Source organism: Vombatus ursinus, unplaced genomic scaffold, assembly GCF_900497805.2.
Source record: "Vombatus ursinus unplaced genomic scaffold, bare-nosed wombat genome assembly UNPS02005236.1, whole genome shotgun sequence".
In the NCBI taxonomy this organism is placed as follows: Eukaryota; Metazoa; Chordata; class Mammalia; order Diprotodontia; family Vombatidae; genus Vombatus; species Vombatus ursinus.
Window position 1 is genome coordinate 613390 of NW_020945014.1, and position 27962 is coordinate 641351.

General features: G+C 41.4%; 2 protein-coding genes across 7 annotated transcripts in view; both read left to right on the top strand.

Moving 5' to 3' along the window:
• The first annotated feature begins 464 nt into the window (after window positions 1-464).
• Window positions 465-27962, top strand: part of LOC114030114 (zinc finger protein 3-like) — a 31500-nt gene continuing 4002 nt past the window's right edge. The window contains exons 1-4 of one of the 6 annotated variants that reach the window (XM_027844851.1): window positions 488-507; window positions 22024-22118; window positions 24583-24725; window positions 26304-26405. In XM_027844851.1, coding sequence (XP_027700652.1) covers window positions 26336-26405 — 70 coding nt within the window. In that variant the 5' untranslated portion in view covers window positions 488-507; window positions 22024-22118; window positions 24583-24725; window positions 26304-26335. Of the gene's footprint in view, window positions 508-6730; window positions 6854-22023; window positions 22119-24582; window positions 24726-26303; window positions 26406-27962 lie in introns of those variants that run through there. The other 5 variants (XM_027844843.1, XM_027844825.1, XM_027844834.1 and 2 more) reach the window with 5 other exon arrangements.
• JRK (Jrk helix-turn-helix protein) lies at window positions 6850-12189 on the top strand. Its single transcript, XM_027844811.1, has one exon. The coding sequence runs from the start codon at window positions 7160-7162 to the stop codon at window positions 8870-8872; it is 1713 nt and encodes a 570-aa protein (XP_027700612.1). The 5' UTR covers window positions 6850-7159; the 3' UTR covers window positions 8873-12189.

Here is a 27962-nt window from a genome sequence, read left to right on the forward strand (position 1 = left end):
TATCTTCCCCCCTTTCCCTCCCTCTTCGCCTCCCTCTCTCCATTTCTCTCCCCTCCCCTCCCCTCCCCTCTCCTCCCCTCCCCTCTCCCCTCCCTCCTCCTCCCCCTCTTCCCTCCTTCCCCCCTCCCTTCCCAGGCCACCGAGAGTACTGAGATGCTCCGTCCTCCGGAATTCCTAGAGCGTTCCCGGAAGTAGCCTGGAGGGGGGCCCCGGCTGCAGCAACTCCGCTAGGGAGGGGGGACGGGGTCGAGAGGGTGTGGGGTCCTCTTCCGGCCGGGGGCGCGGCTCAATCTCGGGGCCTGAGGAGACGGGATCGGTGCGTGCGGCCCGCGGGGTGCCCCGTCCCCCACGAAGCGCGTCCGGTTCCGCGTGTCGGAGCCCCACCCAAGGGCCTGCGCGTCCCGGGGCGTCTGTGCTCCGGCCTCTGTCCCGGGGGGTCCCACGGGGCCGGGGCCGGGGCTGCCCGAGGAGCCTACACGGAGCCTCGCTAGCGAGCGGCCGCCGCCGGTGAGTCGGGCCGGGGCTAGGGGCCCATGCGCGGAGCCGGGGGCGGGGGGAGAGGAGGTCAGGGAGGTGGGGTGGGGAGGGGGCGCCCTGCGTGGCCAGTCTCCTACAACCCCTCCCCCTAAATAAGAATCTGTGTCTGGGAGCCTACCCCGCCCACCCGAGGAAACGGGCCCAGCGCTGGGCCCCAGGGCCCCCAGCCCATAAAGGCGGATCGGATTGTGGCCCCCTCCTTCCACCCCCCCTTTGAGAGTCCCTTTTTTTTCAGCCCCCCCCCAAAAAAGGGCTTGTGTCCCACTTGCCTTCGGTTCTCCCGGGCGCGCACACACGTCTGACTCCGGGCTTGTTGTCCCCCGAGAAGAGCGGGGCTGCCCCGAGTAAAGGCTTCTCCGCGACCCTGTTTGGGGACGGAGCCCCTTTTACTCCTCCTCTTCTTGCTTAGGTTCACGGGCTCTAAACCTTGGTGTCACAGATCCTGTGGCTGTGGAGCCCTTCCCAGATTGATGGTTTTACATGCGTAAAACAAGACCAAAGGATCACAAAAGAAACTAATTATATTGCAATACATGCTGTCAAACTGTTAGAGAAACAAGTTCAGGACCTTTGCTCTGGTCTTTTGTTTTCACACACCATTTCCTTCTCCACCCATCTTTTATGGTATAACGGTCTCCTTGGCCCAAGTTTCATAATTTGAATGAGTTCTACCTTAGTGGTGTCTGTGATTCCATACATAGCCCTCCAAAGAAAAGCCAATATGGTACCTTTAATTATAGAGTTGAACTCTAGAGGTAGTCATCCGGCTCCTCCACCATGGGAAAAATAATAGAATATTGATTTTTTTTTGACATAAGTGTTCATAGAAGTTAAATTTTAACTTAATTCTTTAAAGCACTGGTGTCAGACTCAGAAATGGATCCCTGTTGGCCCCATAACAACTTAGAAAATCACAAATTAGGGGCAGCTTGGTGGTGCAGTGGATAGAGCACCTGCCCTGATTCGGGAGGGACTGAGTTCAAATGCACGCCTCAGACACGTAACACTTACTAGCTGTGTGACCCTGGGCAAATCACTTAATCCCATTGCCTAACCAAAAAAAAAAAAAAAGAAGAAGAAAAGAAAATCACAAATTACCATTATCTGTGTTGTATTTTTATTTATTTTGTTAAATATTTCCAAATTACATTTGGTTTCCAAATTACATGTGGTTTGAGCCACACTCCAGTGGTCCTGCGTTTGACACCTCTGTCTTAAAGGACTTTTCCATAATACCAGCTGCTACCCCCAAGGCACAGTATTTCTTTTATTTACGTTGAGGTAAGATTCTTTTTTCTATGCTACCTCTTCCAACCAAATAAAACTTAAAATAACCATTCATATCTTCCCATCAAATCCCACTATCAGAATCCTTCCCTGATACTTTCTCTTTTCTGAACTATTAAGAGTACTTACTGTTTGTCCCAAACAAACTAGCATTTTATTGTTTTACAATGCCCTCTCCAGGGCCTGGCACAGGACTGGTCATGCAGCACAGTTCAGTAAAATCTTGTTGGTTGGTTGGTTGATTTTGGAACACTTGGTGCTTTTGAAGAATGATTTTGCTAGAGAAATGATTTTTCTGAAGTCTAGAATCTTATAATTTACTTACCTGCCATTCACACTTGTGTCAGTCTTAACCAGAGCTGGAACCCAAAACCTGGAAACACAAAAGGACCTCTGAGCATTGAGAAGAAAAGCTGTTACAAAACCTAGGGACTTGACTCCATAGGAGAGATGTGTTGTCATCATCTTCCAAACCACTGGGTATTGACATCTGGAATCATGTGTAAGACAGCACTGTAGGCCTTTAATTACGTGGTCCAGTGGCCTCATTTTGCAAATGTAGAAGTTGAGAGCCAGAGAGTGTTACTTGCCCAGAGTCACACAGCCAGCTGGTGATACATCAAGAATTACAGCTCTCTTCTCCTGATTTCTGCAAATTTAATGATGCTGTTCTTCTGATGCTGCATTTGAGATGCTGTATCACAGTGGGAAGAACATTGGGCTTGGAGTCAGGAGGCCTGTGTTCAGACCTGGCTCTGACACTTCCCTGAGTAATCTTGGACAAGCTACTAAATCCCTCTAAGCCTTAGTTTTCTTATTTGTAAAATGGTCATAATAATATTACTTGCTTCCTCTTGTAAGGAAAATACAATGCAAATTTTAAAACATTATAAAAATGACCGTTATAGTAGTTTAGTGTGCTTTCTGCTATACCACAGCTGCATCTGGAATCAAGTTGTAGAATTTCAGAGTTGAGGGCTATTGTACTATAGCACAGAACAATAAATTTAACAAATGATTACTAAGCACCTTTGTGTGCGGAGCATTGTGTTCCAAGGCACAACATTTAGATTAAATTCTACACTCTCTGCCTTCAGAGAACTTATTATAAAAATTGGGTATACCAGCCATCCACAAATAAATATAATAAAAGACAGAATGTGATTGGGATAAAGGAGAAATATAGTGTTCTAAGAAAGTTTGAAGAAAGAGAGAGAGATCACTTTCAGCTTGGGCATCAGGGCAAACCACATGGAGGAAGGCCCTGAAAGAATAAAAGGATTTAGTAGAGATGAAGAAGGAGGTTTGGGATAATTCAGTTGTTTTTTTCCCCCTGCTGCACCATAGCTATATTTTTAATCAGGTTGTAGAGAGGTCATCCATTCCAGCTTGACCATGTGCAGAAATCCATTCTATGATGTGTCTGATACGTAGTCATGTAGTCTCTGCTTGAAGACCCCTTGAGATGGAGAATCCTTGTTGATTGGATGCCCTGCCTGAAAACATGGAGGCACGAGAGGGCATGATGAGCTTGGGGAACATTGAGTAGCACATTTTGGATGCGACATAGCACATATGAAGGAAGAGTATGGAATAAGCTTGAGATGGTGGCACAGAATTTTAGGATTAGGAAGTGCCTTAGAGGCCATCTGGTTCAACCTGTGCCTAAAGATGAGTCTCTTCAGTGATATCCCTAGCAAGTGGTTGGTTGTCATGCAGCCTCTATTTGAAGTCCTCTTGTAAATTAGAACCCATCTTTGGATGTCTGATTGTTTGATATTCCTTCTTTCCAGCCTAAATCTACCTCTGCAACTTTTCCCCCTTTGGTCCCAGTACTGGCTCCTGGGGCCAAGCAAAACAAGTCTAATCTGCCTTCCATGTGATGTCCCTTCTGATATTTGAAGATGGTTGTCTGTGTCTACTAAGTTATCGTTTTTCCAGGGTGAATACCCCCATGTGATATAGGATCTTAGAGTCAGCTGGAAGAGACAGCTCAGTGGCCACCTAATAAACTCATTTTACATATGGGGAAACTGAGGGTCAAAGAGGTTAAATGACTTGCCCAAGGTCATACAGTTTGTAATTGGTAGATCTAGGATTTGAACTGAATACATTGTGCCATGCTGCCTGATCTCAAGGCCTTTTATCAACCTGGCTGTCTTCCTCTGGATGCTCTTCAACTTGTCAATGCCCTTTTTAAAATGAGGCGCCCAGACAGAACACAGTACTCTAAATGTATTCTGACATAAGGCAGAGTACATACAGCTGAACTATAACATCCTTAGTTTTTGAATATAGCCTAAGATCCCATTAGCTATTTTTGGCTGTGTCATATCACACTGTTGGCTTAAATTAAGTGTAACAGTCTACTACATCCTTGGATCATTGTCAGATGAACTGTCTAGCCAAGCCTCCTTTTTCTGTATTTGAGAAGTTGACTTTTTGAACCCCAATTATTAATTTATATTATAAATATAAACTTTATATTTATCCCTGTCAGGATCTTTCATGTTAGCTCTCTCCCCGAAGATTGGAGTCAGGTAGTTTGGTGGGTCCTAAACACTAGGCAAAGTTGTTTGTTTTCCATTCTATTTGAGCAGAGGAGTGACATATTTCGATATTTTGAGCATGTTTGGTCATCTTTATGAAAGATTATTTAGAGAGGAAAAGAGAAGGTTGTAATAATAGTGTAGTTGAGAAGTGATGAAGGCCTAAACAGGACAAGTAATTGATGTTCAAAATGGTAACTAGATCATAAGCAATTTCTTTCAGTAAAGATTAAGTTCCAAACACGTTCAATAAACATGTGCTCAATCAGTCAATAAACATTTATGAAGTGCCTGCTATGTGCCAGGTACTGTGCTAAGTGGTGAGGATACAAAAAGAGGCAAAAGACAGTCCCTGCCCTCAAGGAGCACACAATCCAATGGCACTTGGCTAAACCAGGCACTTTGTTAGTTATGCTGGAGATTAAAAAAAAAAAAACAACTACAGAGTGGTCCCTTTAGTAAAGGAATTTGCATTCTACTCACCAGTTAAGACATTATGCAAACAGCTAATTCCAGGTGTGATAGAGAAGTAAAACAGTCATAAAACAAGGTGTTGGATCACTTCTGACTGCAGGAATTATGGAAGAAATTCTGGAAGAAATAGCCTCTCAATTGGGGCTGGAACAAAAAGGAGGATTTCATTAGACAGAATTATGAGGAAGAGTGTCTTCCCACCATGACATTCCCCCTGCCCTGTTAGCTATGTGATCGGGCATATTATTTCCCTCTGTCATTATTTCCTTCCCTGTCATGTGGGGAGAGTAAGAGCTGCCCTATCTCCCTCACAGGGTTGTGATGAGAATCAAATATGACCATATATGTGAATATACTTAGTCACCATAAGGTGCTGTATATACATAAGTAGTTATCTCACAGGCTGGTTGAATAGAGAAGCCTTAGTATGTGAAGCTGCTGCAGGGTGTTAGGTGATATTATGCAGTCAAATCCTTAACTCCTGGACAGCTTGAGGAGGAAGGTTGCTCGGGGATGGCTTCCTGGGCCTTCCTCAAGGCCTTTACGTTAGTATGATTTGCTCCTTGGTGCTACTTTAAAGTTGGTTTCATTCCTCACTGATATGGTGGTTTGTGTTTTTGAGGTGATAGTGGGGTAGATGGGGAACCCTGCAGGGTCTTGGTCTGCCAAGACAGTTTCAGGAAGAGCAAAGCTCAATGATCCAGCCTCTAGGATGGACCTATGTACGTAATCAGGGCTCATTGAATAGTTACTAAATTGCATAAAACCCCTTCTCTAGAAGGCCAAGTTGGCTATGCCAAAGATTAGCATTGAAAACAACTAGACAGGATTTCAGGAAGGGGAGAAGTTTGTGCTTAGGTGAAAGCATAATAGTCCGTACCTCTTTTTCATACTCACTTTATACCTTCACAGTTTTCCCATGGAGGGGTTAATACCAAAGTGCACATTTAGAACACCTTGTCACTTAGAATTTGATTCCTTGGGGAGGTAGCCTGGTGTGTGGGGAAAAAAAACAAAACAAAACACTGGACTGGCGTCAGGAATCCTGAGTTCTTGTTCTAGGTATGCCACTTACTGTGGGATCTTGGGACCCTCAACTTCCCTGGGCCTTGTTTTCCTTCTCTGCAAAATATGAGCAACTTTGAACGTTGTTCAATTTGTATAAAGCCTGCTATATAGACAACTTAGTTTCCTTTACCTTAATGTTTCTCAATTTGTCAGACGTTTCTTGCAGATTGCATTGGTTCCCCATTGGAGCTGCAATCCTTGATCTTTTAACCTGTTCTTTTTAGGTGATCCATTCTAGTTTATAAAAACAGAGGATGGGTATGCATACAAATAATAATGATGATAGCTGATGTTTCTAAATAATCACAGCTAATATAGTTTTCAAAGATTTTTACAAACCACCTCATTTGATCCTTGCAATACTCCTGTTCAGTAGCTAATGGAAGTGTTATTACCTTTACAGATGAGGAAACTGAGCCTTAAGGAATGTGTAAATTGTCCTAGGTCTTATATGATCTCCATTTCACTTACATGGCTAGCAACTGGCAAACTCAGGATTAGAACCCAGGTCTTCTGACTCTAATTCCAGTGTTCAAATATTCTGGGCAAACTTTCCATAACATTTTTTTTTTCTTTTTTTTCCCCCTCTGCTTTCCAGTTCATAACGTTCTGTGCTTGTAAAACAGCATTGTGGACACTGGAGAAAGCCACCCACAACTTAGACAGTAAAACCTTGATTAACCGGAACCCAGCTAACCGGTATTTTTGTGAGGGTGGAAGGAAGCTGCAGGCGGAAGGCAGGGAGAGCTGCCCCCAACCACCAAGAAGCCTTGAAGTTCAAAGCAGTGTTCTGTGATTGGTTGCTTCGTCGACTGAGAAGATCTGCCTCCCCAAGTCAGAGAAGCTCTGCATGTGGTCTGGGAACTGAACAAGTTGCTAAAAAAGTGGATTTCTGTGAGCACTTGAGTGCAGAAGACGGGGGAAGCTGAGGCAAACGGGTGGGGATCTTGGGCAGTGGGAGGAGAAGGAAGGAAAACTGGTGGGAAATGGGAATAAGGACAGGGCAAGAAGGGGAGACCAAATACTGGTGAAGTGGAGAGGTAGCCAAGAACCTTGGGAGAAAGGCGGTGTGGGTGGGAGCTGTGAGAGGAAAATTAAAAGGAAGTAGAGGAAACCTCAAGCAAAGTGAAAGAGAGAGGAGGGCAGTGAGGTGAGAGGAGAAAAGCCAAATCAGTACTGTGCACAAGGATAGCATACACCTCTGTTCCTCTGTAAGTCACAGTGTGTAGAAGCCATCCAGTCCCATGGCTTCCAAACAGCCTGTAGTGAAGAACAAAGGAGAGAAGCGTAAGAGAGTTGTACTGACCCTAAAGGAGAAAATTGATATCTGTACCCGTCTTGAAAAGGGCGAGAACAGGAAAGCTTTGATGCAAGAGTACAATGTTGGCATGTCTACCTTATATGACATCAAGGCCCATAAGGGACAGCTGCTGCGGTTTTTTGCTAATTCGGATTCTAACAAAGCCCTCGAACACCGCCGCACACTGCACACCCCTAAGCTAGAGCATTTAGATCGGGTTTTGTATGAGTGGTTCTTGGTGAAACGGTCAGAGGGAGTCCCTGTCTCGGGCCCAATGCTCATTGAGAAGGCTAAAGATTTTTATGAGCAGATGCAGTTAACTGAGCCATGTGTTTTTTCTGGAGGGTGGCTTTGGAGGTTTAAGGCACGACATGGCATCAAAAAGCTAGATGTTTCCAACGAAAGACAGTCAGCAGACCACCAGGCGGCAGAGCAGTTTTGTGGGTTTTTCCGAAGTTTAATTGCCGAGCATGGTTTGTCCCCTGAGCAGTTTTACAATGCTGATGAAACTGGCCTGTTTTGGCGTTGCCTGCCAAATTCGACTCCCGAAGGGGCCAGTGCCTCAGGTCTGAAGCAGACCAAGGACAGATTGACTGTTCTCATGTGTGCTAATGCTGCTGGCTCCCACAAAATCAAACCTTTGGTGATTGGAAAGTGCAATGGTCCCAGGACTTTCAAAGGAATTCAGCATTTACCTGTTGCGTACAAGGCACAGGGTAATGCATGGATGGACAAAGAAATTTTTTCTGATTGGTTTCATCATATTTTTGTACCTTCAGTCAAAGATCATTTTAGAAATATAGGCTTACCTGATGACAGCAAAGCCATTCTTCTGCTAGACAATTCTCGAGCCCACCCTCAGGAAGCAGAGTTAGTCTCTGATAACATTTTTACCATCTTCCTGCCTGCCAGTGTTACCTCGTTGATTCAGCCTATGGACCAGGGCATTAGAAGAGATTTCATGAGAAATTTCATCAATCCTCCAGTCACTGTACAAGACCTTCAAACTCGTTACAACATAAGTGATGCCATTTTTAATGTTGCTTGTGCCTGGAATTCTGTTACTAGTGAAATACTAAGGCGGGCATGGAGAAAACTGTGGCCTAGTGTTATGTTTGCAGAAGTATCTTCTGATGAAGAAGAATTTGACCGATTTAGAGTAAGGCCTCCAAATAACACGCTGGTGCAGATTCTTGAAATGGTGAAGGATCCTTCTTCACCCCCAGTCAACAAACTGAATAAAAGTGAAGGAGATGAGTGGGTTGATGCCGACCAAGAAGGTGAAGTGTCACAGGGTGTTAGTGACACAGAAATAGTAGAAACTGTTTGGAATCCTGACAATGGAACTGATTCTGAAAAAGACAGTGATGGAGAAGATTTTAGGGAAGGGGAGAAAACATCTTGGGAAAAAGCTGCTTCATCCTTTGATTCGATTATTAGTTTTGCAGAAAAGCAACCGTGTTTTACAAACCAGGAAATTATGCAGTTGCATATGCTGCATGCTATTTTTATGCGACAGAGGCAGATGGCAAACAAACAAACTGAGATCAGGGATATAGTCAAGATAGAAAATCCCAGGGGATATCCTGGAGTTTGCACTGATTCAGCCCAATCTCCTTTACCATCTACATCTACAGCACTGTATAGTGATAACTGATGTCATTTTGGTGTCCCTGAGGCTCTGTGAGATCTTAAATCATCAGAGAAGGATTCAGTTATATCCAGCAGGCTATATTTTTATGTAGGCAAAAAAAGTGGACTTTTAGACAGATTTTCCACGGGGGTTGGTTAAAACCAAAGGTTGCTCATTGAATTTGGAAATTCATTTAATTGGAACAGCCCAAACTCCTTGTGCATTCCGGTTAATCGAGGTTTTACTCTGTGCCCTTTATGTAGTGTGAAGAACCCCTAAAGGAAAACAATAGAACCGAAAGGCTTTTTCTATGTAGCACAGAATTGAGTGTAGTGCAAGCCTATATTTTATCTTTCAGAAAGCACTCCCCATACAGAATCTCTGCACGGTAGTAACAGGATCCAGAGAGATAGAGCTTAGTATAGAAGGGGGAAATGTGTAAGGTGTTCAGGTTACCACAAATCAATGTCTACAGACTTTTTCATTGTGGGGATTAAATGAGACTTAAGGGCTTGTTGCTTTTCTGGGTTTTTAACTGGAGAGAGGGGCTTGGAACATCTGACTTGACAGGTTTATTAGGTGGCATAAATCCTTCAGACTGAACTTCAGTGAGATTCTGTGAATGAGTCTCTGGAGGACTTGGGGCCATCACAATCCCACTGGAAATAAAAATAGTCTGTTTCAGTTTTGGAGATACTATTTCTAAGAACTCAGAACTAATAATATTCCCAGCTTAGTATAATTACATTCCAGTAGAAAGAAATTGCTCTGTGACCTTGGGAAAGTCAGTCTCTACCTTCACTTCAAATACCTGTTCTTCTTATCAGTAAAATTGGGAATTAGATTAGATGACCTCTAAAGCCCTTTTTCTAGCATTCCATGATTCTATGGAAATACATTTTTGGCAATTTATATTTGAAATAAGGTACTAGCAGCCAGGTACAGCCACTCTGAATGTTAAAATAATTCCTTCCCAAGGATATCAGAAATGCCATCTTAAATCAGACTGCTCCTCTGTCCAGCCCAGTGTGGGGACTCTGATGGGTGTTTTGCCTTCTATTGGGTGACTTTGGTCAAGTTACTTCCCTTCTCTGGGGTGTTTCCCTACCTCTAAAAGGAAGGGTTTTGATGAGGCAGTCTTGAAGTGCCCTTCTGTCTTTAACTTTCTATAATTAATATGTTAATTTTGGGGGAGGTAGAGGTTATGTACTCCAGAGTCTTCTATATCACATTCCCAGGAATTTCATTTGATCCCATTTCTGGATTTTGGTAATGTCTTTAAATCCAGACCAAGACTTAAGAAGTTTCTTTAGTTTCTGTTGTATGTAAGTTGCTGAATTTCCTTGCCAAGAAATATACAGTGATTATTTGAATTATCCTTTGTGGCCTTGGACATTCTTATCTCAGTGTTGAAAAGTCTGGCTGCTTTTTTTCCCTTTTATTGTTAGGCCAATTTTGTGGAAAGATTTAGTATTTTTTCCCATTTAAACCATGTTAATCTTTGACTTATAAACAGTTAAATGCATACCATGAACCATATATATCCCTTCTTAAGACCCCCTCCCTGCCTACCAGTGTTTCTAGGAAACACACTAAATACTTGTATTTTTCCATTCTTTTTTTCACTCCTGGGTCGCTAACTTCCATTTAACTTTGGATTAATGTTGTGACAATGGAATCAGCACATACTTTTCATTCCAGGGTTTCCTATCCCTTCCACCAAGAGGCATTTAAGACCTGGTGGATAAAATTTAGTCCACAGCCTGTTTATGACTATTTTTACATGTTTCTTGCTTTAAATGAAATAATCCTACAAAATATAAATGCGTTGTGTATTTCTTGCTTTATATGCATGTGTATAGATTATGCAATATCTCAAATAGCTTTTAAAAAATTTCATTATTGCTACATACAGACAAATTGACTTTGTTCCCTTATTACTTGAGGACTACGTCACTTGCTGTTGAGTCCCACTGTGTCTTTGAGATGATGTTTGTATATCTGTGTATTTTTGTGCCGTTTCTGTGCTCTTCTCCCTGTTGACCCTTCTACAAAAGACTGTTAGATTCACCTCTGCTTAGGGAAATGACATGCAGGATGCTGTAGTGATTTAAAGCCACTGCTCTCCTCTTTCCCTTTTTATTGCTAGTAACTCTGAATGAAGGGCAGCTCATTCAAAAGACCCCTTCCCTGAGGCAGTTACCTACTATTCAAACCTCAAGGTCTTTAAAAAGGAAAAAAGTGAGCTTTGTAATTGTCTTTATATGAAAATCTTGATAAGCAGAAGGACATAGGATGAGTGCTGCCTTAATTAGATACTGAGTTCCTGAACTCCAGCTGGAGGTGTTCAAACTCCTAATAAAGTGCTTTGCTATGCTTATTGAACTGAACAGAATGCAAGGCCCACTGCTGTCAGGGATATTGTCGGGGAGATTCATTTATAGATGACCCCTCTGACTCAGACTCTGTGATTCTGTGAGTTCTTGTTTTGTTCTTACATTGTTTCTTGTGTGTGAGTCCTGTCTCCAGCCAGATTGTAAGCTCTTGGTGAGCAGGAATTATGTCTTATATTTCACCTGTCAGGCTGAACATATGGTTGATGATCAATAAATACTTGATTGATTGAGGGGATGTGTCTCCCAGAGGTTCTCATCTTGACAGCCGTATGCGGTATCCCAGAAAGATGATGGGAACACCATATTTTGTAATAAGCTTACCGAATGTTGTATCTCTATTTTGGTTAAGTTACCAGCAGCCTCATGATGAAATACTGGGATATGATGACAAGTGATCCCTCCTTTTTCCATTGGTCACTTATAGTACTCTGACCCAAAAGCTTAGTCCTTTTTGGACTAAGTTTGGGATTGCTGCCATTGCCCTTTCCTCTGTACCCTACCACAATTGGAGGTCCCCAGTAGCTTTATTCTTAGACAAACTGATTATAGTGCACAAACTACTTCATGTGGTATGCGAGGATGATTAGGGTACAGATGATAAGCACATTACAAATACATAGAGTACTACCTTTTGCCAGATTTAAGAGATTTTATTATTTCTGAATTGGTCTGCTCAGAAGTTCGACTCCTGGCCTTGGTTTTTCTTTCCTTAGCTCCCTGAAAAGCCAGGTTTCTTTTTGTGGGTTTTGTGCAATCTCAAAACTTGTTCACTTTGTCTCAGAAAGCTTGCTTTGCCACTGAAAATGCTTGATCTTTACTATCTGGTTGTTCAGTCTAGATCTCCTAATGGCCCCAAAGTGATAATACCACTCAGTTCCCTCTCAAGCCTTTTTTATGGGGCAAATGCCCAGTTTCTCGTCTTTAATCCAGTCGCCCCCCCCCCCCCAACTCACTGACATGTTCTAAGACTAATTCAGATGCTGATTGCTCATTGCTCTGGTTTTATTATACATCTTTTGTTCAGGAATATGCCTAGATATCTTACTTTTCACCTGCCTATGAAGGAAATGTGATATGGAAAAAAAAAAAAACCACAAACTTACTGAGAGCCTGGAGACCTAGGTTCTACTCTCAGCTTGTGCCTATATTTTTGTTTTGTGACTTTAATCATTTCCCCATATATAAAATGGATTAGGCATAGAGGGAGAGGGGGGATTAGAAGACTCCTAGGGACTTTTCCAGCTTTAGTATCCTAATGTTTCCTCATAGCCTTTCTCTTGATTTTTTCTTTAGTCTTTGATACTGAATTCTGAAGATTTCAGTGGAGGTCTTGAATTGTTACTGAAGTGTGCTCTTCTCTTCACATTTAGCCTTTTTTATGCTTTCTTCAGCTATCTAACCCATACAAATACATAGAACTTCCAAGTAGGTAAAAAGGATGAGCTGAATTTTGACAGGTGATTACCAGGTTAATGACCTCTGTTCCATTGTTGGGATAGGCTAAGTGATGGTAGTAAGGGGTCACTTGTAGAGCCCTCATTGCTCAAAAATGACCCAACCAAAACTTTCCCTATCAGATTTATTTGGGTTAATATAACAAGCTCCTCTTTTCCTTCTTTGAAGTAGGACCTCCTACATTCATAACTTTGTGTGAATTTATTTAGTAAGATTGCTTTGCTCCTAATGTCCTAGTTGATGGCAATAATGATGTGGGGATGAGAATCTGGATTAGGCTTGTGAGAGGAATTATTTCTTAAGTAGGACCGCAGACCTTGTGGAGTGAATGTCAGGAGAGGAGCTTCCTACGGGGCCAAAAGAAGACTCCAGAAACCTGGTGAATTCCTTATAAGATAGTTTCTGGAAGTTGGATTAGAGCTAGAAAGGATGATTTCCAATCATTTCATTTTATAGGTTGTGAATGGACAAAAATCTTGACTTTACTTAATTCATTGTTCTTTCTACTGCTCCACTGAGTAAAGCCTACTAGTTTTACCTGAGTTTCTGGTGTAGCATGTCATCTTCTGCCTAGAAAACAAATGCAGTGTGGAATGGGCCATTTATAAAAGTCATAGGGCTAATAGGATTATTAGATGTTAGGACAGCAAGAGTGTAAATTAGGGATGTAATGCTGTCTCTTTGGTTTAGGGAGAACCTGGGATCTGGTCTTAGCCCTGACCCATAAACAATCAGATCATTCCCTCCTATTTCAAAAATTTTCTTGTCTATAAAAGGTGAGAACAGAAGGGGCCTTAGAGATCCAACTGTCTGAACCACCTTGTATAGTTGTGTAAATTTAGGTATAGATTTGCTTAAGGGCGTACCTGCTAATGAGTGATCTCAAGTCTTTTAATTCTCAAGTTTAGTTCCTTTTCCAATAATACAAGAATCTGTAGGTTCTTTTCCCATGTAATGTTGTATGATCCTATGATAGATTTAAATTGATAATTGGAAGAAACCAGAAATTGACAAAATTTCTTGAGACAAGACATTCCATGTGGAAATGACTGATCCTTAATAACAACCTCAAAGCAGAACATCCCAGTTTCCACTAGGAATGGTTTATGTTTCTGTTACCATGAATTCCCATGAATTTCCATGAATTACCATGCATTGGTAAAACATTTCTCCTACCTTTACCTGCTCTGGAGAATAATGTTACTATTAAAAGTAGTGAAATCCTTTCCCCTAAATTTGCTCTCTCCATAGGAGCTCATTCCTTGAGATTTTCTGAGATTTCATGAATGACTTCCTCCTATATATACTCTTATCGAGTTTGTGGGTTTTGAGCAGATCCTAGGATTTTGTCTTTCCATACTAAAGAGTTATAATTGACTCCTTTCATCTGTGTTTTCCTTGATCCCCTTGGTTTTTTTGGTTACCTTATTTGGATCTTCATCTCCATTTTATCAGTCAGCTTGTGAACACTTGCAATGTGGTCTGGTTTCTGGGCCTTTACAAGAGAAAAAGGAAAATATGATAGCCACTTTCATAGCTCTAACATGATTATAGGTACAGTTAAATGGAAAGAGCACTAGATTAGGGGTTAGATTTGAATTCTAATCCTACCTTTGCTACTGACTCAGATAAACCCTTTCACTTTTCCAAATGACAGTTTTTTCATGTGAAGTGAGAGGATTGGGCATGTTATGAGCCCTCCAGTTTTAACATTCTGAAATGAACTCAGATACTTAGAAACTCATCTGCCCACTCATCACACCCTTTGGTGTTTCACTTCTCAGAGAAGCTTAGTCTCTTCTACTAAGCTTGCAAATTAGACTGCATATTCTGCCTTCCAGATCATTTATAAAATGGTTGAATAGTCCACCACCTATCACTGGGACACTTCATGTATATTTCCTCCCAGAGAAGTGGCCGTTGAGCTCTTCCTGTCTTTCACAGTGTGAAAGGCACTTTGGCTCAGTGGGAAAAAACACTGGATTTTGAGTCTTTTAAAAGACTTGGACTTGAGTCTTGACTGTCACTAGCTATGTGACTTTGGGCAAACCACTTTATTTTTATTTGAACCTTAGTTTCCTCATTTATAAAGTGGGAGTAATAGTGCACTAATCTCAGGACTGATTGTATGGATCAAATGCAATAATGTGTACAAAGGACTATATAAATGGTAGTGATTATATGCCAGTTCCCTGTCCATGGTAGAGCATCTTTCCTTGCCTCCACTCTTACGGTAACTCAGTTTTTTAAATAAATAGTCTTTGGTGTGAAACATTGCAGGAGGCATTTTGAGATGTTCACTGGTTCTACTCTATCAGTTTATTGCTCAGAAAAATCTGAGATTAATAAGGCCAAATTTATCCTAGCAGAAAATGGGATGTCTTTCTTCCAGTAGATTGGTTTTTTTTTCCACTACTGTGACCCAGCTCTTCATTATAGTCTTGCAGATTTTTTTTGATCTAGAAAAACGTTTCAGTAGTTTGTTGTTGGGAATTCTTTCCAGGACCCTGTTGTAGATGGAACTCCCACTTGCAGCCTCCCACTTATCTGGCGCAGCAGGTATTGGTACTATACTGTTTGGTTCTCTTTGGCATACAGCCTCATGGTTTGTCCTGTGGGCCACACTTTTGTAGAACCAAGTCCTTTGTGGACACTGTTTTTGATACTGTAGTCTCTTGACTCATATGGTGGTTCTAGGATACCAGAACCCTGAGGTTTTTTTTTTCTTTCTTTCTTCATGCTTCTGTCTAGCCAGATGCTCCCTTATCCTCACACATACAGTTGATTTGGAACCCAAAGGTAGATCTTATCATTTGTCCTTTCTGAATTTTATCTTGTTGTGGTTTGGTTCCTTCAAAACATCTAGGTAGAAGCCGTTTAAGTCTTAGAACATCTATATCCAGATCTAGTACTGCTAATCAGTTTCAGTAGAGAGGTGAATAGGAAAACCTTGGGTCCTATAGCAGAGAATTCATGCCAGGCCTCCTGTTTAATCCCCAATTTAAACTTTTTCACTATGATCATAAAGTGATCTAATGGATTCATTACTGACTTTTTTATTCCAGTGTATTTTACCAACCTCTTAATACTTTTGGAGGAACTTGTAGGATCTTTGTTAAATACTATTTGGACTACTTAATTCTTAGTCTTCGTGTAACCTATCATAGTTTCCTATTCCCCTTATCCAGATTATTTTTTGAAAAATATATTTTTCATAAATAATAAAAGTTCTCAGAACAGAGAGGCTCATCACTAGAAAGGGAACAAGCATTTATTAAGCATCTACTATGTGCTTTACGAATATATCATTTGATAGAAGACTGGCTACCTGGTGATGCCTTAAAAAATTATTTTTAAGGCCGTATCAACTCTGAAATAGAATTTCCACCAGCTTTGATGGAGGTAGCCCCCATACCAGTGAAGTTATTGATTCTTGAAGCCAGTAATAAAATCTCGAGTGACAGGGCTTTTAAAAGTTACCTCAACCCCCACTGAGCATGAATTCCTCTTACTGCCCTGTGTGATAGGAAGGGAGTCCACTTCAGGAGGCAATCTATTATTCCTTTTTAGGTTAGCTCTGATTATTGAAAGTTGCTTATGTTGGGCCAAAATCTGCTTCCTTATAGCCTTCCATTGGTCCTGTGCCCTAGTTCTGTCTTCTGGGGCTATACAGAATCAACTTGCTGCTGTTTTTCTTTGTATTCTTGTGTTCTAAACATAATCTAACTGAGGCATAGTACAATAGGACTGTCACCCTTCTACCTTTGGACCTTGTTGAGCCTAATGAATGTAGTCTAAAATCAAACAAGTTCTTTTGGTGCTGACTCCTGTTAACTCAGGCGCAGCTAGATGGTGTGGTGGATAGAGTGCCAAGCCTAGGGTCAGAAAGACTCATCTTGAGTTCAGATCTGGCCTCAAAGACTTACTAGCTGTGTGACCCCAGTCAAGTCACTTAACTCTGTTTGCCTCAGTTTCCTCATCTGTAAAATGAGCTAGAGAAGAAGATGGCAAACCATTCCAGTATCTTTATCAAGAAAACCCCAAATGGGATCATGAAATGTCAACATGACTGAAAAATGCCTGAACAACAACAACCCATTCACCCTGTAGCTTATTAACCAGGCTTCCTTCCTTCCCTCCTCCCTTCCCCATTCTAGGTCATTGTCATATGAACTGTCCCATATCTTCTGCATCTTGTACTTGTGCCACTGGTTTTTTGAATATAAGTGCAGAACTTTACTTTTTACTTAGAAAAACCACATATTAACATCTGTGTTCCATTATATTTTCATTTATTTTGTTAAAAATTTCACAATTGCATTTTCATCTGGTTTGGGCTGGGCTGTTGGAACACTTAGGATCTGTTGTATCAGCTGTTCTTTCCAGCTTTTATAGGATCTGTGATGATAGATTGAAAACTATAGGAGGGACCTGAAAACCAGCCAAGTATAACCTCGACTTACTGACAAGGAAACTAAGGCCCAGAAACTACAAGATGTATTCTTGTGGCCATGCAACTGCAAGTGCCCTTTAGCTTCTGGCCTCCTGACGTTTTTCTTCTTGCCTTCCAAAAAAATGTGCAGGTTTTATCCTCATTTGCATTCCAAAAAATGTGCAGCTTTTATCCTCATTTTTCAGTTGAAACTGAGGCTCAGAGAAGTCAGGTGACTCACATTCAAGAACTGAGATAGTAAATGGAAGGGCCAGGACTGAAATCCCGGTCTTCTGATTCTACTTCTCTCCCACTCAGCCTGTGAAAGGGTGAGGACCAGAGGAATCTGGCCAGAGCAGAGGGAACCTGCTACAAGTCCTCAAGCTTGGAGAACCAGTGAGGTTTTATATATCATCTGCCCATTTCCTTGTTTGACCCTCCTCAGATTGACCCTTCTCTGTTTTCATCAAAACTTCCTTTAATAGGACCCTAGGCTTTCCTGTTATCCTGTCTTTTTCATTGGAAGTGTCCTGGACATATTCAATATCCCCTTTCTGTACCTTTCTCACCTACCCTCCTCCATCTCTTGAAATCCCTGCTTTCCTCCAAGGCCTAACTCAGGTGCCACCTCTTTCATGGACCTTCCCTAATATCTACCCAAGAAAGGATTGTACTTCTGAAATTTGTCATTTCAGTTTACTTGTGTGTCTCCTTTATGCTTACTCACTTTACTTTTTTCTTATTTATAAATATTTTCCTTACCTTATGGGATTATGAGCACCTTGAGCAGTATTGGTGTCATGTCAATCTTTGACGTATTGTGTGTCCCTGATGGCAAGTACAGTCCCTTGAACATTATAAGCACTTAAATGTTTATTTGAATTGAAGTAGATGATGCTGAAAAAGTAAAGGCCTACAAAATGGCCCCAATTGACCTTTCCAGCATCTTATTCTGTTGTTTCCCTACGTGTACATTCTATCTCATCCAGACTTTTATTACTACACCCTTATGCATGCCATGCCCATTTTAGCTGCCATGCCCATTTTAGCCACCATACCTTTATCCTTTTGTTCAAATCCTCTCCATCCTTCAAAGCCTTGTTCAGATCTTACATCCTAAGGGAAGCCTTCCTTGACCACTTCACTCCATAGTGATTGGTCTCTCCTCTGAACTCTTGTAGCAGTTATTGTCCATACCACATATCTGACATTGTATCTTACCTTGTATTGTGAATTAATCTTTTTTTTTCTCAACTAGATTGTAAGCTCCTTGAGGTCATGAATTGTGCTCATTGTATCCTCTTCAGTGCCTGCCTCAGGGTCTTATGCATAGTAGGGTCTCGATATACGTTTGACTGATTTATACAACTTTTCCTTGAGAGACAGTTTGGGTTGGCAGAAAACACTGATCTTGTATTCAGAAGACCTGAGTTCAGGTCTCAGCATCAATACTTACTGTGTGACTCTGGGTAAGTCTCTTTAACTTTTCCTCAATTTTGTCATCTGTAAAGTGGAAAAAATATATTTCATTACTTCTATTAAAAGGTTGTTATGAAATAAATGCTTTTTAAATTTTAAAGTACTATATAAGTGAAGCTATAAGAGGTATTTTTCCTAACTTGAAGGATGAGTTCTCTATCCTATTCTGGGAAGCCAGTCCCTCTCCCCAAGCCTTATCATTTCTTGAGAGTCCTTATTTCCATCCCTGTCATCTTCCTCTCCCTCCCCACTGGCCCATTAGATTGCAGAAGTTATTATAGCTTAATCTAGCCCAAATCCCTTCATTTTTTCATCACAACTCTCAAGTATATAAGGCACACTGTGGCTTCATTTGCTCTCTACCAGTAGACTTGTGCCCCTTCAGTACTGCCCTCCTCAGCAGCTGTTCTCTGAGGACATAGTTGATGGCTTTTCTGGCCAAATTTGACTAGCTCTGCTGTATTAAAAAAAAAAATTCTCTACTCCCTCCAGTACTGGAGGCAAGATCTTGTTTTTGGTCAAAGGCCAATGGAAGACTCACAGAACAGAGTGAATACAATGAGATCATTAAATGAGAAGATCTGAACAACCAAGTTAGTATGAGTTGAGTGTAAGAATAGGGTCCTCATAAAAGGAATCACCAGTGTTATCAGCCTAGTAGTTCAGTGCAGTAACTATTGAGTACCTTCTTTGTGTCGGCTCTGTAGCTTTTTAGTCTAGTATCGTTTTGATTTTTGAAGCAGTTGGTGTGAGTCGATTCTAGTACTTACGTATGTCTTTTTGTACACCAGTAAATAACTTACCTTTTACACTGTTGTTTTAGAGTAGATATTAGTTACAGTTACTTCTATCGCAGCTAAGGAGACAGGGCAGCTGAGCTGTGATAGTAAAGCAGCAGCTGCCTCCAGTAACCTGGAGAAGGGCACTAGCCTCTCCTATTCTAAGGCTAGTTGTAGATATCTTAAAAAATCAGAGTCTGGACCTCTGGGCTGGTGTTCCTTAAACTGTCCACTGAGGACAGGGGAAATAGAAAATAAACCAGATGAGACTTCTTACTGGCAAAGCATAACCTATATGTCTTTGTGTCCCCCATATTGTATGTCCCTTTGGGTACACACACATTGGGCTGTATGTACTAGCTGCCTGAAGTTGTAGACTTTGTGCACATGTGGGCACTGAGTCACAAAGTCGGTGTTAGCTATGGTCCTGACAGTGCGTTTTGGGTTCTTCCCTATTTGCTTGGAAGTGCCTTGTCACACCTGGGACTGTGCTAAATAGCAGTTACTGAATCCTGATAGATTTTTTGCTGTGGTTCCACACATGTAGGGCAGATAAGGTGTTCCTTAGGCACAGTAGAATCCACAATTACAGGTTCACTGTGTCAGGGGAATTGGGTGACCTACCCAATAGTCCCCTCTCCTTTACAGTCTTCCTAGGTTTGTCTTAAAGGCAGGTATATCTGACATTAAGCAAATGTGTTATACAGAAATCTAAACTCAGAAATGGATACAATAAGGGACAGTTGCTTGCATTACTACACTATTCCTTGCTTGGCAAAATAACTTTCCCACCATGATGTTCCTTTGTATAACAAGCCCCTTGAACAGTTTCAAAATAGGACTTGGATTTATAAAAATTCAGTCTATACCTAGCTTCTCACAACTGTGTATTTCAGAAAACATTGTATTTTCCTCATATTCTCTGTGTACGGGTATTATCCATTTCAAGACTTTCTGAAAATTTTAAACTAATTAGTATCCTTACAGTGGTGATTAAAATGAATTCTTGGGACAGCTTGATGGCTGAGCCTGACTATTTGAAAAGAACTGGGGTTTCCATGAACCACTAGGAGCACAAAATTGGGTCAGTCTTGCTATAATTGGAAGGAGTCATTCCCATTCCTAGCGCTGGAACCGTGAGTGTTGACCAATAGCCCAAAGAGGATTGGACTTTGGTGATGTGTGGGTTATACTCGGATAGTCGCCAGTGGACTCTGATGGACATTGTCCTTTAATTCTCAGAGGCTCAGAGAGTAGTGTGGAGAATACATGAAATTATAGTGCTTGTCTGGAGCCAGCTGCTTGGGTGTGGATGATCTCATCTCTCCAACTGATATAAAGAATAGTTATCTCTGTATTTTATTCTCTTATTAGACTGTGAGCTCCATGAGGGCAGGAATTATTTCATGTAAACATAGCTGCCCCAGTGCCAAGTGCAGTAGATCCTTAATAAATGCTTTTTGAATGAATGTTTGTTGAATGGAAGAGATTTGTCATTTTAATTTGATTATGATTTTTGTTTTTTGATTCAGTGTAGTTGGTTTTCCATCATTGCTTCCTAGTAAGTGCTGTTCGTGTTTGTTCGGCATTTCCAGCATCAGTATCCATGTGGCTAGGTTAGGCCTTGGAAGCAGGAGTGAAAAGCAGACATTAGGAAATGAGGGTGTATTATATGGATATTAGAAAGCCCCCAAATTTCAGAAACTAGTTGCCTCCATTTTTCGGGACATGAAATTTTACTCATCGTTACTATACCAGGTCACTTGGTTCCTGGTTCTCCTGGAACTTTGGAGCTCAATTTTGTCCTACTTTGGCTGGTGGATAGCCCCCAGTGCAGGCTTTCACAAACTGGGCTGATGATACCAGCCTATGAGAAGACCTAGGCCTCTAAGGGAAAGAAGAGAGGAACAGAAACATGAGGTGGCAGCCAGTGACCAAAAATTGCCTCTCACACATAGGACAAAGGGGGATCATTTGCCAGTCCTTTCCACGCTAACCTGTTGCTATGTCAGGCACCAGCCAATAGGCTGGATATTATTGGAAAAGATACTTGCTGAGTAGGGTAAATAGATAATAGATACAATAATCAGTGCTCAATTAGCAAAATTTTTGTCTCATATTGGGAGAGAGGTTGGGATGGAATTAGGTGGGTTATGTGCAAGGATTTAACAGTACAAACTTGTAAATTAGAATATGACATATTCCTGCGGGAGCAATTAACTAGCTAACCAAGGTCTTAAATTTCTGACTTGCCTCTGAGAACTCATGTGACCTCAGCCAGACTTTTCCCTGCACCCCCAGATATTTCTTACACAAACTCATGTCTCCTCTGTCTTGAGAAATTTGCAGAGCCTAGCAGTTTAGCATTTATTGATGTTTCTGCACACACACACAGACACACACACACTTCATTTGAGAACTGAGATGGGGGCTAGTATTTTTTTTTATAACTGCCCCCCCTTCAGAACTTTAAGACATGAGAGGATATAGGGGGCGGGAAAGGAGGAGAAGGAGAGTTGTTGTTCTTGGTGTCTCCAAATCCTCTGAAGGGAATGGAAATGTTAGCATGAGTTATTGGAGGAATCTCAAACTATTAAGACTGATTTTACTCATGGTAACTTTCTCCTCTCTCAGCTTCTGCTCATCTTGGGCCTACCCTTTTCCTAGAGGGAAGTCCAAGAGACCAGGTGATGGCAGCTACTACAATCTTCCCCACAGCCAGGCCCCAGGTGAGCTGTCCTTCCCGAGATGTTACAGCTGTTTCCTGAGTGTGGCCCCAGCTCCTTCAGCTTTGAGCTTCTCTGCTCAACAAATCTCAGGGCTCAAGCTCTAAGTACTTTATGTAATGAGTGATGGGATTGGAGTCAGAAAGACCTGAGTTCAAATGTGGCCTCACATACTTAACTAGCTGTGTGACCCTGGGCAAGTCATAACCTCTGTATGCCTTAGTTTCCTCATTAAAAAAATGTTTATAATAAACCTTAACTTGTGGGGTGATTGTGAAGATAAAATGAGATATTTTTAAAGTTCTTTGCTAACCTTAAAGCATATTTATAAACATGCTAGCAGATACTACTATTTAGTATCTGCTGCTGTTGCTACTACTGTTCGTCCTCTTCCTCCTCCTCGTGCTGATGAGACTGGGACTGTCTTGATATCCAGAGTTCCAGCTCTGGGCTGTGATAATCCTGTGTATCCTGTGTATCCTGTGATATTAGCACACATCCCTCCATTCAGTTTCTTTCTGTGTGAAATAAGGTTAGATTAGAGGATCCCATAAGGCCTTAGAATATAAAAGGCCCCTTCTAATATTAAAATTTATGAATGTAAGAGGAACTTCATATGGATAACTTCTTGGTGTCTCGGTGACTTCCCTCCTTGCACCATGACTCTACATTCTGATATCTTCCCCTAGTCTCCCTTTGTATAGTTATAGATGGGGAGTGGGTGGTGGGTAAAAACCTTATTGCCTGACTTCAGAATCTGATATCTGACATGTTTTAATAACCTAGCAGTAGGAAGTAGATTAAGCACAGATTCAGTATATTAGGGATAACTCAACTAGCTGTGTGGCTCCGGGCAAGTCACTTAACCCCAATTACCTCACCCAAAAAAACAAAACAAAATGAAACTAATATATTGGGGATAAACTGAGATCATCTGGCTTAAGAGTTGTACCAGGTCAAACTTAAATCCATTCAACACATTTATATTGTACTTTCTAGTCACAAAACACACACACACACATACATGTATATGTATATATACATAATATATATATAGAATATCTGAAATATATACAATAATTATATGTAATTGTATATGTTTTATATTATATGTAAATATATACACATTTTATATAAATATATATGCATATATTTATGTATAAATTTATACATAAAAGGTACAGGAGATTCATGGGGAATATATATTATGTGTTATATATACACACATATGTACACATGTGCATGTGTGCATTCCCCCATGATTCTCCTATAACTTTTTTTAAGATTAATGGTTTTGTCTTGTGAATGACTTCCTCCCAACCTAGAACATTGCTCCTTGGTAGTTGATTTCCATGGATTGCTGCTGCAGAAAAGGTTGAGACTCTGGTGGCTAGCATTTGCATGAAGAGCTTTTCCAGATTTAGCTAAATTGGTCATTATATGGCAGACATACAGTCTGTCTCCAGGCCTGTTCCTGACCCCTTACCAGCTTGGTATAAGTTGTCATAATTTAAACTCTGCTGGAATATCCTCTGAGAACCTAGGAGTGGGTATTTAGTATAGCTACAAGGACCTGTGAAGTACCCTTATTGCCATTATAGGACTGAGGCCCAGGTTAAATGACTTGCCCAAAATTACATGTCTAGTTCCTGACTCTAAGCCTGGTGCTCTTTCCATTATAGCATGTTGCCTCTTTAGCTCAACAGGAAACTCAAAGTAGTCATGGTTTTTCCACTGTATTATTAACTATGAATTTCAGATTTTGGCTGTTGCCCCCAGAGAATTGTGTATAGCTGGATTCTACATAATAATCCATTGTTATTTTTAAACACATTAATTCATTTGTTCCTTCATAAAGAATATCCTCCTATCCGCACTTGATAGGTAGTAAAGCTGAGGAGGAGAGAGGGGTTGCCTAAGATAACTCAATGGATGACATTTCCAAACTTAGGAGACTTAATTACCAGTGTTTTCTGGAGCTCTGGAGGATTTGAGGAAAGGGAAGTGCTGGGATCTTTTTACCGGGCTCCTCGGTGCTTGCTTGGGGTGTTTGTTTTCTCTTGGTTATTAGTAAACTGGGAAGAGGTCAAAATGGGTTTCAATCTCATGTCATCTATGCAGGTCTTCCCACCACATAGACAAATACATGGAGAACCTTTTGCACCATCAGATTCCTTCTCTATTCTTTCTTTCTGATGCTACCACCGTGGTGCAGGGGGAAAAAGCACTAGATGTGGAGTCAAATTACCTGGGTTCAAATCTCAGCTCTGCCACATTATTAGGGTATATGATCATAGACAGGTTATTTCAACTCCCCTGGGTCAGAATTTCCTCTTTTGTAAAATGGGGATGTTGGGTGAGATGAATTCTAAGGTCCTTTCTAGCTCAAAGTCATATGATCCTATGAACGCCTATGAATCCTTTCCTTTCTCTCCCACTCTTGCCTTATATGGCATTGTCCTAGCAGGAACGTGTTGTTTCAGGGGTTGCTGAACTTTGAAGATGTGGCAGTAACTTTCAATCAGGAGGAGTGGGGGTATCTGAACCCTGCCCAGAGGAGCCTGTACAGGGATGTGATGCTGGAGAATTTTGGGAACATGGTCTTGTTGGGTAAGGATTCTCCCAACTCCCTGCCCCACTGACTCAGATTCTGCTCATGGTGGCCTACCCATGATAATAGATGTGGAAACTCCAGAAGCCGCCATTGAGTTTTGTCAAGGGTGGAAATTGCTAACCTTCTTTTATCCCAGACATGTGTGTGTTTCTAAGGGGCAGGTCTCTGTTGAGGGGAATGATTAGTTCCTTAATATTTGAAGCTGTTGAGTGGGGGTTAACCTGGGGTCTGTGGCTTTGTTATTTAAAATACTTTGATAACTGCATTTCAAAAGAGTCATTCTCCTTTGTAATCCTATGTACTTTATTTTATGAATTTAAAAACATAATTTTGAGAAGAAGTCCATAGGCTTCACCACAGTGCCCAAGGGGTCCATGACCCATAAAAGGTGAAGAAAGCCCTGCCCTAGAGGTAGCATGGCAGGTAGAGTATTGGACTTGGGACTGAAGACTTGGGTTTGAATTCTGGCCCTGCTGTTCACTAGTTATATGATCTGGAACAAGTCATTTAACCACTATGATCCTTAATTTCTTCATCTGTAAAACAGGAATAAAAGTTCTTACACTTTCAGTTGCACCAGGTTATTGTGAGGCTCTTATGAGGTAAAGCCCAATAGATATGGAATACTGCTTTCCTGCCTTCATGTCCAAAGCTCTTTCTACTGTGTCATACAAACCAAGGGTGTTCCCTGCTCTTTTTAAAGAGCATATCCCTGAGGCCTAAGAATGTGTTCACCCCTGTTGTTACTAAGTATGTGGTATTAAAAGGGGAAAAATCAGAATTAAACATTTTAAAATAATAATAATAATAACAATCTCCCATTTCTATAGTGCTTTAAGGTGTAGAAAACATTTTTTTCCTACAGCAGCCCTGTGAGATAAGTGGAGTACAATTATTATCCTCATTTACATGTAAGGAATTTGAAACTCAAGGTAAAGTAACTTGTCCCAGGTCTTGTAGCTAGGAGGCATCCTATCTAGGATTCAAACCCAGGCCTACCAACTCCAAGCCCAATGTTTGTTCCACTCTACCATACACAAAAATAGAATCCTAGAGGGAGATTCTAGTTGTGGTCAACGGCACGTAGACATGGCAAATCCAGGACTTGATGCTGGGTGTTCAGATCTCTTGGCACTCTAGAATCATAGAATCTTAGCAGATTTAGAGTGGTAAGGGTCCTTAGAGACCCTTCAGTTTGTAGAAGCTTGATGGTTTCTTGAACCCCAGTAATAAATGACAGATTTGGTATTCGAACACAAGTGCTTAAATTCTAAATCCAACAGTCTTTCTACTGTGCTGCCTCTCCATTATCTAATCAATGCTTCTCCCAATCCTAGAAAAAAATATATATATATATATATATATAAAAATAGAAATTGTCAAAACTCTCAAGTTTCACTTGTAGAAACCTCCTTGGCCTGACTGGTTATCTTTTTCAAGACTTCCTTACTCTGTCCATCTTTCCTTACAGACTGGGGTGGGGGGTGGGGAGTGGGGGATGGCTGGGGATTACAACAAGGGGAAGCTGAGTTCTCCATGTACACCACCCCTTCCCATTTCCTTCCCGTGACCAGGGCTCCCCATCTCCAAACCTGACTAGATCTGCATGTTGGAGCGAGGGGAAGAACCGTGGGGCCTGGATCCATGGGGAACTGAAGAAAGAAAATTCCAAGGGGGTGAGTGAAGTTTCTGGCCTAGTCAGTCAGACTGGAGTCAAGGTGAAGGAACAGCCAAGTTCCTTGGGTCATGAGCTCCCATGTTTGAGGTTTGGACAGCTATCCAGGGCAACCTCATTGGCCGACGTGGGTCTGATTGATAATAGTAAGTGGCACTTATTTGGCACTTTAGGTTGGCAGAATGCTTTCTGTACATTATTTCATTTGATCCTCACAGCCATGTGACAAGGTCAGTTCTGTAGTAGTGATTATCCCCATTTTACAAACGACAAAACTGAAGCCAAGGGAAGTGAAATGACTTGGCCAGGGTTTCATAATTAGTTGTGTGAGAAGGATTCAGGGCTCGGGGCTTCTGGTGAAGTTTGGAAATGAAGAAGGGGGAGCTCATAGTAGAGGGAATGTTATTCACTTTGTGTTTTGCCTGAAGACCTCCAGCGAAGGAGAATCCATTGCCTACCAAATCATCCTCCCATTTTTAGGAAGCTGTAATTATTTGGAAGTTTTTCTTTTATTAAGCCTAAAACTACCTCTCTGCAACCCCTACTCATTGTTCCTTATTCTGCCCTTGGTGAACAAAACAATTGGTATTCCTTTTCCATGTCCCCCTATTAAGTCCTGTCTTCTCCGGACTGAACATTTCCAGTGTCTTCAGGCAATTATGTGGCAGGAACTCAAGACCTCTCACCATGCCTGTGTCTTCTGGAGGCTGAGCCTGCAGTTGTGCTGGGACCAGGACAGAAGATACCACGGGGGCTGCCTCCCTCGTCTCTGTTGCCATGCTGCCCGAGATCCCAACAGCTTTTATCATCCTGTCCTTCCCCTCAGGTCCCATTTGCAGCCTCCTTCTGACATAGAAGTCGTGAGCTGGGGGAGGAATGGTCAGTCACCTATCTACAGCATCTTAAGGTTTATGAAACACTTTCCTCGTAACTATCCCATATGCTTTCGAGTGCATACTTATGAGACTCCATGTTATAGGTTATGAATCTGCGTCTTCAAGCTGTTAAGTCAGCCAGGTTAGGGAGTTGGGATTCAAATTCAGGTCCTCTGACCCCCAAATCCAGGGCTATTTGCACTGTATAACACTTCCTCTTCCACACAGGGCTATTTTTTTTAATCTTTAAAAAAAAATGTAGAGTTCTTTCAAATAATATTCTTGACTTAAAATATAGTCAAAAAAAGTAATCTAGGCAGAGTGGTGCATTCCTATGATCCCTTTCTTGAAGGAGCTCACATGATATATGCATTAGAGAGTTGGAAAATCTGCTGCTTTTTGTTCTAATACTGATTGGGGAGATCAGTAAAAGTGTCATATAGGAGGTGGTATATCAGTTACACTTTACAAGCAGATAGCATTCATTCAACAAATAAGAAAGGTAAGTGAGGCTATTCTGGACATAGGGAATAACATGAACAAAAACATCAAGGTGGGAGAATTCGGGGTCTATTCTAGAAGCAAAGTATAATCTGGGTTGGGAGGTACATAGATTATATAGAGAGAAGTACTATAAGATAAATCTGGAAAGACTGGATAATTAACAATGTAAATAGCCTTTA

What these genes read in the sequence shown, in the direction of transcription:
- JRK (XM_027844811.1), top strand. Translation starts at nt 7,160, where the DNA reads ATGGCTTCCAAACAGCCTGTAGTGAAGAACAAAGGAGAGAAGCGTAAG.